The following is a 14654-nucleotide window of genomic DNA, read 5'->3' as shown; positions in this document are numbered from 1 at the left end:
CAATTATTCTGAGGCTTTGTCTGACATATTTTGGACATGTTGCAATGGGAGTAGGTGTGTCAGTTTGTGAGATTGGCTCAGGATAGAGTACAATTCAGAGCTAATGTACATAGGGTCAATATGAGTTTCAGATGACTCGATGTCACATAACAACCACCATAAAATGAGAAAGCATTCTTTTGGTCTCTTAATCCAGCTGTATCTCCCTACTGTGGTTTATTCCAACCTAGAGTTTCTCGAGTTGAATTGAATTATTTACAATGATAACATAAAAAATAAGAATAAATATTTTAAAAATGAATTTGAGGTTAGAATTTGTTTGCTCCTTTTCTTTCTAGGAGATTTACTATTTGATTTGTCTGTCTGTGAGATAATGAGATCTCGCTTGTGTTACAGAGACTTAACTTGGGCTCTGAGCACTCCCTATGCCAACCCCATTTCCCTATATACAGCAGGCATGAAAATGAATGCTGAATTGTGCATTAAATTTAGATTGTATTCTCTCAGCAGCAAGAATAAAATACTAAAGTAGATAATGCAATTCAGCAGCTGTTTGTCTGAGATTTATTTTAAATATCAGGCAAAAGTGGGGGAGTAAAGAACAGGATGATTATGCATGTAATTATAGCAAACTCATTTTGATTTAATTAGTTTATGATGTTAGAGAAAATACAAGTATTGTTTTCATCCTTTTAATAACTCAGAAGCCCAAACATAAAGAGTTCTACTAAAATTTTCTCATATGTAATAAAATGTCTCTAAATACGTATTGTTTGTCCCAAGATAAAATAAAATAAAATCTTTCTAGGTATAGTCATTCTTGTGCCAAACAAGCTGCTATTCTTATCCTGGTACCATATGGACATGCTCAAGTGACGTAGGCAATAAAAATGGAATAGCTCAAGATTGTGAAAAGGTAATTCACTTCTCACAGTTATAATAATAGGAAATACATTTTGCATTTCAAATATATATATTTCCATGAAACCGTTTTATAAACCTGTAGGCCAAATATTTTAAATGAACAAATACATCATAACACTACTTGGTAATAGGTATAACAAAAAACCAAACCCCACTATTATGCAGTTGGTTCTGGCTCACAGCAACCCTACACAACAGAAGTTTCCCATAGGGTTTTCATGGCTATAAATCTGAATGGAAACAGATTGCCACAACTGTCTCCTGCAATATGGCTGCTGGGTTCAAACCTTTTAACTTTTTTTAGTAACTAAGGTCTTTAATCATTGTACCATCAGAGTTTAAGAAATGAGCATAAACAACCATATATGGGTGGTTGATAGCTCATGATTGTTGGAGAAATTATAATGGATAAAAGCAATGCCAGTCTGGGGGAAGGGAAGAAAGGCAATGATAAAGCTCAGCTGGAACAGTGATAGGAATCCTGAAGGGCTTATTTTTTGGTTTCCATTGAGGCATCTCCGATTATGGCAATCTTATTTGCAACAGAACAAAGGTCACCTGGTACAGCATCACCACCATGATTGCTTGTATGCTTGAGTTCATTGTTAGGGACATAATGTATTTGGAGTGCCTTCTAGATTAGGGTGGTATTGGGCAATATTCTGCTTTGTGCCATAGAGTTCTCAGTGGCTAATTTTCAGAATTAAGATTGCCATACTTTCCTTCCAAGTCTGAATGCTCTGCTAAAGCCTGTCCATCTTGGATAACCCTGCTGATATCTGAAAAACCAGTGCATAACTTCCACATCATAACAACAACATGCAAGAAACTATAGTTCACCAAATGACAGTTGAGTGGTACATCACAAGCATGGGCTTCAGGTCTTACACTGAGAACGGGAAACAGATCCTATAACAAAAGATAGATGCTAGAATACTTTGCAAGGTAAGAAAAGTTTAAAGCAATATCCTGTATCTTAGAACAACTCTAGCGTATGTATACTTGAGTAACAAGCATGTAAGGAAAGGCTAAGTTAGTCATCAACTTGGTATATTCCACTGAAATATACTTCACAACTTTGCGTTGTTGTTAGGTGCCGTCAAGTAGAGTACAGTGCATAGAGACCCTATGAACAACAGCTTTGAATACTATTCTATCCTGTGCCATCCGTATCCCCTCTGATACACTTGGGTCCAATCATTATGTCAATCCACCTCGTTGAGGGTCTTCCCCACTTTATTTTTACTTTTTATTATTATTCCACAATTTTAGAATAACAAGAATGATAAGGAGTATAATGATACATAATCTTATATAATAATTATAACAGCAAGAGTAGTCAATATTAAACAGTTTGTTATACAGTCTTATTTGATATTCAGAACACATCATAAGGTAGATATTAACAGTATCTTAAAAAAACAGAAACAAAAAAACCAAAACAGTATCTTATTTTATAGATGAAAATACAAACTCAAGAAGGAGGGTAAGTCTCTTGAGGTATCCCATAACTAGAAAGAGATAGAATCAACCTAAAGCAAAATTGCTTGATTCAAAAATGTGGAAATTTTTCCTTAACTTTGAAGATGGACATTTGAAATAAACCATTTCCAGAATACAAACAGGTAGGATCTAGTTACAGATAAAGCAAGCTGAGGCACGTAGGGAATATGTAAAAATTTTGGCCAACCCCTACCCCCAAGCCCCAATAAACACTGCTAAGGACAATAACTGAGGAAAGTTTAGTAAAAGTCCTACTCCTGTCTTCACTTACTGCACATAATTAGGTTCCAAAAACCAGTCATTATGCTTACACTGTGGGAGTCAGGCCTGTGACCATATTTGGCAAGAGTGCCCCAACAGCAGTTCATGATTAGTCAGGTGCCACCGCCCCCTCCCCCTCAACTACATCTTGGGATACACATGGCACGGTGGGTCTCCTTGTTTCCCGATGACACCTTTTCTTACCACTATAGACCCCGTGGGAGCTATGGGTGGTTGTTCTGGTCACTGCTTCCCTACTGTCTCTGCAGCAACAGACTCATCCTCACCTTGCCAAAGTGCAGGCTTTTGCAGGGAGCCTGCCAAATCCTGCAGACTTCTGTAGCCCCGACTCTAGGTACTTTCCTGTGACATGCAGATGGCCCTTTTCTCCTGCATGCTGCCTGACTATTATGCACTTATCACAGGCCCTGATGGATCTACCTGGACAGATAATAGTAAACTACCAGTGGCCTGACAAGGCTTCACTGGTATCTTTCAACTTCTTCCTTTTCATGTTGTGGTGCCCTTGTGTAGACTATAACTCCTAGCAACTCTATGAACAACAGATCGGAACCTTGTCTTATTATGCTTCATCCTTATAATCTGTGTGAAGCATGAGTCCACTGTTGTAGTCATGATGCCAAACCATTACATTGAGGGTCTTGCTCTCTTTGGACGACCTTTTCTAGTCCAGCCCATCCTGACAACATGGACAAAATATGTGACATGAAGCTTCATTATTCTTGCCTCTAAAGAGCACTCTGGTTGCACTTTGTCCGAGACAGATTTGTTTGTTTCTTCAGCGGGTCATGATGTATTTCATACTCTTTGTCAACACCACGATTCAAAGATATAGATTCTTTGTTGGTCACGTTAATTCACTAGGAAACTTTCAAAAGCTTAGAAAGCATCTATGATTTGGATCAGGTGACTCTTAGTCTTTAAAGTGATATTAAAGAGAATCCTGATTGATTTTCCCAATGGAATATGTCTTTGATTTCTTGATTGCTGCTACCATGGGTTTAACTGTGTTCCAAGGCAAAATTAAATCAATGACAAGTATAGGTTTTCCCCCATAAATCATGTTGTTGCATATTGGTACACTGGTAAGGATTTTTGTTTTCTTAATGTTGAGAGGTAATCCATATAGAAGGCTGTCATCTTTGATCTTCTGCAATAAGTGCTTCAAGTCTTCTTCACTTTCTACAAGCAATGTTGCACCCTCTATATCTGTATTCCAGTTGTTGATGAATCTTCTCCCAATCCTGATGGTATATCCTGCTCCCTATAGTCCAGCTTCTCAATGATTTGCTCAACATAAAGATTAAATAGGTATGTAGAAAGAATAAAACACTTATGTACACTTTTCCTCAATTTAAACCATGCATTGCTCCCTCTTTCTGACCAGAAGATTGTTTTTTGGTCTATCTACAAGTTGCCCATGAACACAGTTAAGGGTTTTGGGATTCCCATTTATTTCCATTTTAGTAATAACAGATTGAATAGGTATGGAGAAAGGATACAACCCTGAAAAAGCTTTTTAAAATTTTAAACAATGCAGTGTTCCCTTATTCTGTTTGGACATCTGCTTCTTGATCTATTAATAGGTTTCTCATGAGCACAATGAAGTATTCTGGAATTACTATTTTTCTTCCTGTTACCTATAATCTGTACAATTCACACAGTCAAATGCCTTTGCATAGTCAGTAAAACACAGAAAAATAAACCTTTTTCTGGGGTTCTGTGTTTTCAGGCAAGGTCTATCTGACATCAGCAATGATATCCTTCATGCCTCTTCTAAATTCCAATTTCTGGCAATTGCTTGTTGATGTACTGGTATAGTGTTTTTGAATAATCTTCAGCAAGATTTTATTACCATGTTATATTAATGATATTGATCAATAATTTCTACACATTGTTAGATCATGCATTTTTTTTTGGAATGAGAATAAACAGTGATCTTTTGAGTCAGTTAGCAAGGATCTCTTTGAAATCTTTACATCAGCTAATAAACACAATCACGGTTGTGTCTGTTTATTGAAATATCTCAATTGATATTCCTTCATTTTAGGAGCCTTAATTTTTGCCAGTTGACTTCTGCTTAGAGTTCTACCTTCAGGACCATTGATTCTTGATCATATGTTATGTCCTGAAATGGATCATGTTGATGAAAATATTCTGGTACAATGATGTATGTTCCTTCCATCTTCTTTTGATGTTTATTTACTGCATCATTCAACATTTTGCCCACAGAATCCTTCAACATTAAAATTTGTGATTTGAATTTGTTTTTCAGATATTTCTGCTTCAGAAATGTTGAGCATTCTCTAAACTTTTGTTTTCTAACTGCAACTCTTTGTACAATTTGTTGTAATACTTTGCCATGTATTCTCACTTGGCCCTTTGAAATCTTCTGTTCAGCTCTCTTATTTAAGCTCTCTTTGTTTTGGCTTCTTTTCAAACCAGTGCAAGTTTCAGAGTCTCTTTTGCATCCATTTTGGTCCTTCCTTCCTCCCTTCCTCCCTCCCTCCCTCCCTTCCTTCCTTCTTCTCTCTCTCTTTCCCCCATCCCCCCCTCTCTCCCCCTCTCCTCTCTCTCTCTTTCCTGATCTTCATGACTATGTCTTTGATGCCATCATACAACTTCTCTGGTCTTTGATAAGTATTCATGCCTCAAATGTACTCTTGAGATGGTGTTCAAATTCAGTTGGGTAGACTCTAGGTCATTATTTTGGTTCTTGTGGACTTGTTTTAACTTCTTTACCTTACCTTCACCTTAAATTTGAAGAAGCAAAATGGTCATAGCAGATTTTTTTTTCTACTATAAATGTGAAATTCCAGAAGACAAGTTGGTTGATAATTGTGGAAACGGTGTACTTACAAAATTGTGAACTGGTGATTAACAAGGACCACAAGGGATGGAGAAGGACTGTGAAGCTAGTGAAAAGGTAAGAGGATGGAGCTCTATAAATGTCAAAGCTTTACCTAGTAGAAGAGCGGTCTTAAAAGAGGACCTTGGCCACTGTCCACACACATTTAGTCCTTACTTTGATCTACTTTTTATCTCCTATTAGTGTTTCCCACTCACTGAAACTAATAGAAGCTAGAAGAAAAGGAAGGCTGTTGATACAACATAAAAATGATATAGTGATACAGATTAATGTAGATAAACGTAGAGGTAGAATTTAGTGAGAAATGTAAATACTATCTAGCATACTGGTAGGAATTCAGAAAATTAAAAGGAAAAAACCCAAAAAACCAAACTGAGGAAAAGTATTTCACTTGGAACATTTGAAATAAGATAAATTTCTTAGTCTACTCCACCCTTCCTTCTCTAAGCTACTATTAAAGTCCCAAGTCAGCAGCAAAGATAATTATAGCTATGTTATAACTATATCTGTGCTATGTACTGTAAATGTTTTGAGTATAGGCATTATGTCTTTTATCTCTTACTTTGGAACTCTATTCCACTCCCCAGCCATATGTCCTTCCTTCATAGTCAATGTCTATATTTCACATTCTAATTCACTGCAAGACAGTCGGTTTAAGTACATATTAAGAGATAGCTGCTTTCAGGGGTTATAATCATCTAAGCAAATTCAAGTTTCCAGGCAACAGGAGCCTAGAGAGTATAATTTCTATCAAGATCATTGATTTGTATTTTGCTTGAGCCATAAATAATAGATATTTGTTAACAAATATATACCATGGATAGAGCAGTTTCTGAATGTGGGAATGAATTAGACATAGTTGCTGTATTCAATTAATATTTATAGTACACAGTTTGAAAATATGTATAATGTAGCTATATATATATCATGATTTAACAAAATCTGATCACATGACATGATTTAAAATATAGTTTAATTCAAATTCCATAGATTCATAAATATATAATGTATATTGCTTCCATGGAAACTATATTTAATTTTATATCCTTTCATATAATATAATTATATCCTATTCTATTCATTGTTTCAGTCCATAAAATGCCCAAAAGGGCCCAAAAACCCAATTTCATGACTCACTAATATTATATGTTGAATGGTGTTCTAAATTTAATCCTCAAAGTATTCTGAGGAACTTAGTACTATTAGTATTTCCATTTTGAATATGGAACAATTGAGAAGTAGATAGGTTAAGTAACGTGTTATATATGGTGAGTAAATGACAGAGCAGTGATTTAAAAAGAAAAAAAATTCAACCAGGCTACAGAGTAATATGGTGAAGGAAAAGGGAAGTTGTATATTGAAATCAATAAGACCTCTGAGGTCAAACTGAAAATATATTTACTGCCAATTATGAACAAAGAATGAAGGAAATAAAATAGTAAAGCAAGACTAGTACATGACATGGTAGGGACTCATTCATGTAGTGATCATAATTCTGAAGTGTTGCCATTCAAGTTACACAGGGAGTACAAGTAGAAGTTGAGTATATTCTGAAATCAAATCATTATTGAAGGTCTTCTGAGAAAACACAAACACTTCATAGGACATGGGAACATGGCAGAATTAGGCCTATTTATTCCTTTCTCATTCCTGAAATTGGTCATGCCAGAAGTGGTCAGTGGAGTTTCCTGAGAAGACTTTCAAAATCTGAATTAAAGAATTAACTTCCAGTTCTCTTATAAACAAGACTAAAATTTTACCTTGGAATGAATTTTCTAATCTTTTAGGATATTATTATAATTGGATGCCAGAAACTCTTTAAAGCAAACTAAAATTTCTAAAAGAAAAAAACCCAACTTGACTCTCAGGCCTGGCTTCCACTAGCTTTCACAGCCTTTGGCCTAGACTTACTGAATTCACATGAAGTTTACACTTTCTCTTTTAAACCATTCTTTGTAAGAGGCAGAATAATAACTTCAAATTGCAAGTTCATGTTACACTTTGATAGGTTCTCAATGCTTTTGGATAAAGTAGAAAATCTTTAGCAAGATTCTCTGTGATCATACTTTAGCGGTCATTTCTAGCACTTCTCATTTCTCTATCATCCATTCATATTTTCATTTTATAGTTAGTCTGCCATTCCCTTTCCTGTTACACACTTTAAGTCTCTTATTTTCCTTACTTCAAATATTCTCTGGAAAACAGTTTTTCTTTTTTCACCTAGCTAACAACAGTTACTAATCCCTCAAGTGCTACCTTGGATTCATTCCTCTAGATGTTTTCGCAGATGTCTCAGGGTAGATAGGACCACAAAGACATATTGCTTCTACAAAATACTGTCCTAAATCTTAGCTATGGTCATAATTGCAAGTAAATAAGTGGTTGTAAAATTATCTGTCTTCTCTGTACATTCAAGCTTTATGAAGTCATGAACATTTGTTTCCAAGACTCTGGAACTCTGAAAGCTAGCATACGGCTGGGAAACTAGATGTTGTTGTTGTGTACCATAGAGTTGGAACCAATTCACAGCTGACTCTTGGGTTTCAGAGACAGTTAATCACATGGAGGAGTCTGCCTATCTTTCTCCTGCAAAGCAGCTGGTGGCCTCAAACCACGTACCTTCAGGGCTGCAGTGAAGCTTCTTGCCAGTAGGCAAGATACGTAGAGAATACATTTATCTTTATCAAGCCTTGGAATAAAATATTTAATCAACCATAGAATCAAGTAGTCTGACTTCAAACAAACCCCTTGGCCAAATGTTATATTTAATAATATTCAACAGGCCACTGTACAACATTTTGTCTTAGCAATGTTAGTGGTAACAAAAATACATAAAAGGTGACAGATCATCATCAGTATTGTTCAAAATAGTTTATTTCTTGAAGTTGTCTCTTTTTTTCAGACTTGTTTAGAAGTATAAAAATTATTTCCCTTTGATGATGTATAGCAGAACTGGCCTCCTTTGGTTATAAGAGATTAGTAGCAGCTGGGTCTCATATATATCTCTGGCAGTCAAAACTTAAGGAAGCAAGACAGCTTATCCTTTTATTTAACATCTACATTAGCCAGGGAGTAAAACTGTCTGAATTTTAGGCCTAGTACTGCTACAGAATGTGACTAACTTGCTTCTAGTTAATGCTGCATTGTGGTAGAATGAACATAAACAACAATCCTAAAACCAGGGGTCTTAAACTTGCCTCTGCCCTAGTTTCCTATGTGAATCTAATGAAAAATATTAAATGCCAGCTTAAAAGGAAGAGAAAGCAAGAATGACGATTTTGGTTTCTTGCTGCTGAGATGTAATCCATAATGAAGGCGATAGTTTTTATCTTCTTCAGTAAGTATCCCAAGTCTTCTTCACTTTCTGCAAGTAAGGTTGTGTCAGTTGTAAGTTGTTGATTACTCTTCCTTCAGCCCTGATGCCACACTAAGCTTCAAACAGTCCAGCTTTTCCAATTATGTCCTCAAAATACAGACTAAGTATGGAGGAACAATACAATCCTGATGCACACCTTTACTGATTTTAAACCATGTAGTGTTCCCTTGTTCTGTTTAGACAACTGCTCCTTGGTCTATAAATAAGTTTCCAAGAGCACAATTAAGTTTTCTGGGATTCCCATTCATCTTAATGTTAGTCATAATTTATTATGATTCATATTGTCAAATGTCTTCACATAGTTAATAAGACAAATGTAAACATCTTTCTGGTATTCTCTGCTTTCAGCCAAAATCCATCTGAAATCAGCAGTGACATCCCTCATGCCATGGTCTCTTCTGGATCATGCTTGCATTTCTGGCAATTCCCTGTTGATGTACTATTCCAGTTATTTTTTAAAAAATCTTCCTTAAGAGTTTAATTACATAGATGTATACAGAATGCAAATACAAAAGCAGGTGGTTCAACCCCATCAGTTGCTGCTCAGAAGAAAAATCAGCGATACCTTCTTGTGTAACTTATAGGCTCTGAAAATTCACTGGTGAATTGGTTATAAGTGGGTTCCGACTCAACAGCAAGAAACAACAACAGTCTATAGAAACTAGGCAAAGTGATTAGAGGACAACTTATCAAATTATTAATACTATAGGGTCGCTATGAGTCGCAGGCAACTCGACGGCACATAACAACAACAACAACAACATTGATGAGATTATAAATAATTTTAAATTTCTTTTTGATCTTTTAAAATTTAATTCCTTTAGGAAAAATCTTTATTAAGAAGCATAAAATATTAAAATAAATGGTGATACAGAATAAAGATTCTAATTCTTTCTATGCTTATTATATATTATAATTGCTCAAAATAATATCTTAATGTAGGCAAAATACTTTAATATTTTAGTATTAAACGTACAAAATGAAATATTTACAATTAAAACTATGGATACATAAAACTACTATCATTACATTGGATTACATAAAATAGTGGAAACATAGGGAGCTCTGGTGGCCTAGAGGCAAGAAGTTGTGCTACAATCCAAGAGGCAAATGGTTCAAATCACCAGCTGCTCCGTGTAGAGAAGGCTGGACAATCTCCTCCCGTGCAATTAATTGCCTCTGAAAAATCACTGCAGGGTCAGCTGTGGGCCATTCTGACTCGATGGTACAAAACAACAAATGAGAATAGTTTTTCTTTTTCCCCCCATGTATTAAAAATTTACCCTAACATGTATTTTTACCTATGTAACCTGTTTAAAAGAATAGCTTATCACATTTTATAACATTTAAATACATAATCACAGAATGGAATCAGATATGATTTTTTCTTTTTGCATATATGACTGTTCTCCAAATTCAATATACAAATAAAAACACATATTACTGCTAAATTTAGAGGAAGAAAAACATCATTTTTCAAAATTGTAACGTCTATTCTCTCACTATGGTAGGAGTCAGCCAACACCTCACTGCTCCAATTTAAATGTGTTTTCTCTTGTATGGTTTACAGAGACAATGGGGAAACGTTTCAGTTTTCAAATAACAGGTGTTCTGACATGTTATCTTTGTGGGAGGAGTGAAAAATGGGTTAGCCTAAAATTTAGCCTTCCTGAATTGCTTTATTTGAAGTAAAGATATTAGTTTCTATCTGTAACTTACTATGCCAGAGTGAAAAGAGCTTTTTGAGGAATGCAAACTGCATTTATAACAGCAAAATAATCGGATTAATGAAAAGGATTTAAATTACTGTATTTCTTCAGAAGAAATAGTCTACTGTGCTATTGTATTATATGCTGCTGAGTCATAACTGATTCATGGTTAACCCTCCAGTGGGTTTTCAGAGGCTATAAATTGTTCAGGGGACTGCCATCCTTCCACCATAGAGCAGCTGGTGGATAAGAACCATGTGCCTTCAGGATTGTAGTGCAGCTCATAACTACTAGGCTAACAGAGCTCCTGACTCTACTATAAATGTATTTTTATATATACAGTTATATAAAGAAGATAATCTCTACATCCAACTCTATATCCATCTAATACCCTTAGAAAAAACCCCCACCTGAAGTTGTGCTTTTATCTTTTCATACTACTATAAATTATATATGTGTTCATAAATGATACATAATATGACTGCATAATACGCTGTTGTTAGGTGCACTGATTGTGACTCATAGTAACGCTTGAAGACGATCATAAGCTTGTCCTATATTGTACCATCCTCACAAATCTCTGCCATGCTCAAGCTTACTACTGTCACTGTTTCAAGGCCCCACACACTGGGGGTCTTCCGTTCAAAGTTTTGCTGAGTCTCTTTCTAAGCCTGGTATCTTTTCCCACATCATGCCCAAAGTTTATGAGTCAAGTTTCACCATGCTTGCCTCTAAGAAGCAGTATGGATTCACTTCCTTCAAGACAGATTTGTTTGTCCATGGTATAGTCAATAATACTTGACAAAATCACAACTCAGTGGAATCAATTCTTTGGTCTTCTTTATTCTTTATCCTAATGTCAAATGTATTCAAAATACTTGAAAGTACCATGGTTTCAGTGTGGTGGTAGTTGTTTTTGTTGGGTGCTACAGAGTTGAGTACAACTCATAGCAACCCAATGAACAATAGATCTGAACTCTGTCCTATCCTGTGCCATCTTCACAATCTCTAACACAATCAGACCCACTGCTGTAGTCACTGTGTCAATCCACCTGGTTGAGGGTCTTGCTCTCTTCACTGTCCCTCCACCTTCCTAAGAATGTCCTTCTTCCAAGGAATAGCTCTCCTACCAACATGCCCAAAGGATGTGAGATGAAGCTTTGTTTTGTTTACCTCCAAGGAGCACTCTGGCTGCACCTTTCCAAGACATATCGGTTAATCCTTTTATCAGTCCGTGGAATATTCAATATTCTCTCCACCACTGAAGATCAAAGCATCAATTCTTCTGTCATCCTTATTCATTGTCTAGCTCTCAGATGCATAGTAAGTGACTGAAAAGACCATGACCTGAATCAGGCACACTTTTTGTCATATTCCCCAATTCCGAATTGTTTAAATTTAAAATTATATATATAATCAGGCAATTTTATACTTTATTTCCTGGTTCTGATTTTAAGTCTTGGTTAAAGAACTTCCCCTACTCTTAATTTGTAGATGTAATCTCTTTCATTTTCTTATGTCTTTCTTTATCACAATTTTTTTAATTTTACTTAGGAGTTATTTTTCAACATAATTTAATTAAAAGTGTATTTTATTCATGAAAATGGTACCAATACCACTTATTTAATAATACATTTTCCCCCCAATGAGTTAAAATAACTTTGTAATCTCCTCATTTTAATTTGGAAATTATACATTTGTCAAATTTGCTCCTAAATAAAGAGATTTAAGGTGCTTCTGTAGATTGATATCCCCCTCCCCCTACTGTGTTCTCTGGGTACTTATTATTTGAGTAGATTTGTGGGGTTTTTTAAATTTTGGTTTTTTAATGTTTATCAATTATCACATCAGTTTTAAAGGACTCTTTACTTTAATCAATCACTATTTATGGTTTGACAGGGGATCTATAACAATGGGCTGGAGTATGGCAGAGATTGTAAGGGTGGCAAGGATAGGGCAATGTTCTGATCTCTTTCATAGTGTTGCTATGAGATGCACTTGAATAACCTAACATCTGTCAATCTGCTATATTATGATAACTTGTGTGTTGATATAAACCTGAAAATTATGTTGTTAGTACTTCACATCAAAGCAGTTAACATTCATGATTGAAGGTTTCATCAGCGCTTCCAAACTAAGGTAGAGTAGAAAGAAAGGCCTAACAATACACTTCCTAAAAATTAGGCACTGCTACTAACACGATAATAATGTTGTGCACCATCAAGTCACACCCAACCCATACGTGACCCTCCAGTGGGTTTTCTGAGGCAGTTAGTTGCAAAGAAGGAGATTGCCCATCCTTCTCCCGCAACAAGATAAGAATACTTTATGTAATTTCAGGTCAAAAGTAAATTCATAAAATATTTCACAAACAGGGATGCCACAGTACAAGATGTTAAAATATATATATGCTAAAACTGCATTACAGAATGAAAAGGAATAATTTAAAAAATTGTCTTATTTAAAAAGCATAGGGGGAAAAAGACATGATATATTTCAAGAATTCTCTAAACTTCTTAATTTTGCAAAGAAAAGCCTATGTACATTTATTCATATGCTTATTGGGAATATCAATCACAACCATCTTTGTAGATTTATAAAGAGGCTAAGAACTGAAGGAGGTTGAAAATTCTAGATAGCAATTACATTATTTGATTCCAAGTCTCTGATTGAACCTTTCCAAGGTCACACTTTGAGACTTCAACAAGGATACCATTTCAGACACCTACAGTAGTGAAAACTCCAGTTTACATCAAGATACTTTTACCTCTGAGACTTTCATCTATTTTCCTGGTTCTGTCAATGAAGCATAAAATATCATCTCAAAACACATCCTTTTCACATATTTAGATATGACCATTTAGTCATAATATACTATTCTTGCTAAGAATGATGGTTTTTAACTACACAGAATTTGAACTGAACTCCTTCATTCAATTTTCTCTTAAAAAAACACATTTTTACCACTCATTAACATATTATTTTTATATTCTACACTGAGAAATCCCTAATTCAAACCAGTTAAACTGACAGGGAGATCACTGTCAAAGTATATGTGAATTTCAGAAAGAATACAGAGAAAAATATATTAATTATATTGACATAGGTGAGGTCTGTAGAATTTGTACATATTCAATGGAATTCATGGAAATGGTACCTCATAAAATGAATAATTATTCTTTATTATTAGCCATTTTTCAAAATATTATTCATAGATGAATTTAAATACATTTTCAAGGGTGCAGTCAGAGGCAGTTATTATTTTTATAGATTCAGAAAAGATAATCACAGTAATACCAATTTTTAAGGGGCAAAAGAACCACCATATATATTAATTCTTAAGGAAAAAGCGGGCGAGGGGATAATATATAATGGAGTAAGGTACAGGACCATACAAAGGAGAACTAAATTCAAACCAAAATTCAAACAAAATCAAAGTGATCTTTAAAACTTAGCACTAAAATGAAAAATTAGAATAATACTTACGGATATAATGCTGAGAGTTTTTTAGCTATTGCATAAGCTGTTGGGTCTCTGTCGAGGGCATAGAGAATAATATCTGGCTCCTTGCACAGAATGGCTTTTGTGTGTCCTCCTGAACCAAATGTCATATCTAGAAAAATCTAGTCAACAAAAGGAAACTATCACTTAATATGAACAGACCGTATTCTTACCAAGTACGTACGTTAATTTTTAGAATCACAAAATAAACTTCAAAGTTAATAGCAAATAAAAAAACAATTGCCATCTTTTTCCTAGAGTTCAATGATTTCAACAAAGAGTTCAACAACCAGCTCAATGAAAAGTGATTGGTAGAACATAACTAGCCAGGGTATTGTTAAGATGACAATTATTGATATCAGGTCACAAATAAGAAACAACTTGAAGTTTTACTCCTTAAAGTTAATAAGACCACAATGTCATATTGATAGATTTTAATTCTTTCCAGTAGTTGGCTGGTAATAACACGTTCAACGACTTCTTATCACTT

At 35.0% G+C, this 14654-nt stretch overlaps 1 protein-coding gene across 1 annotated transcript in view; it reads right to left on the bottom strand.

The window, feature by feature from the left end:
• Positions 1-14654, bottom strand: part of METTL15 (methyltransferase like 15) — a 262696-nt gene that overhangs the window by 108140 nt on the left and 139902 nt on the right. Inside the window, exon 2 of the mRNA XM_006883718.1 lies at positions 14150-14286. Within this exon, the coding sequence (XP_006883780.1) occupies positions 14150-14286 (137 nt within the window). The remainder of the gene's footprint in view (positions 1-14149; positions 14287-14654) is intronic.

This window comes from Elephantulus edwardii, unplaced genomic scaffold, assembly GCF_000299155.1.
Source record: "Elephantulus edwardii isolate Elephantulus edwardi_28Jun2011 unplaced genomic scaffold, EleEdw1.0 scaffold00029, whole genome shotgun sequence".
NCBI lineage: Eukaryota > Metazoa > Chordata > Mammalia > Macroscelidea > Macroscelididae > Elephantulus > Elephantulus edwardii.
Note: the sequence above shows the minus strand (reverse complement) of the source record. Positions and strands in the feature narration are given on the sequence as shown.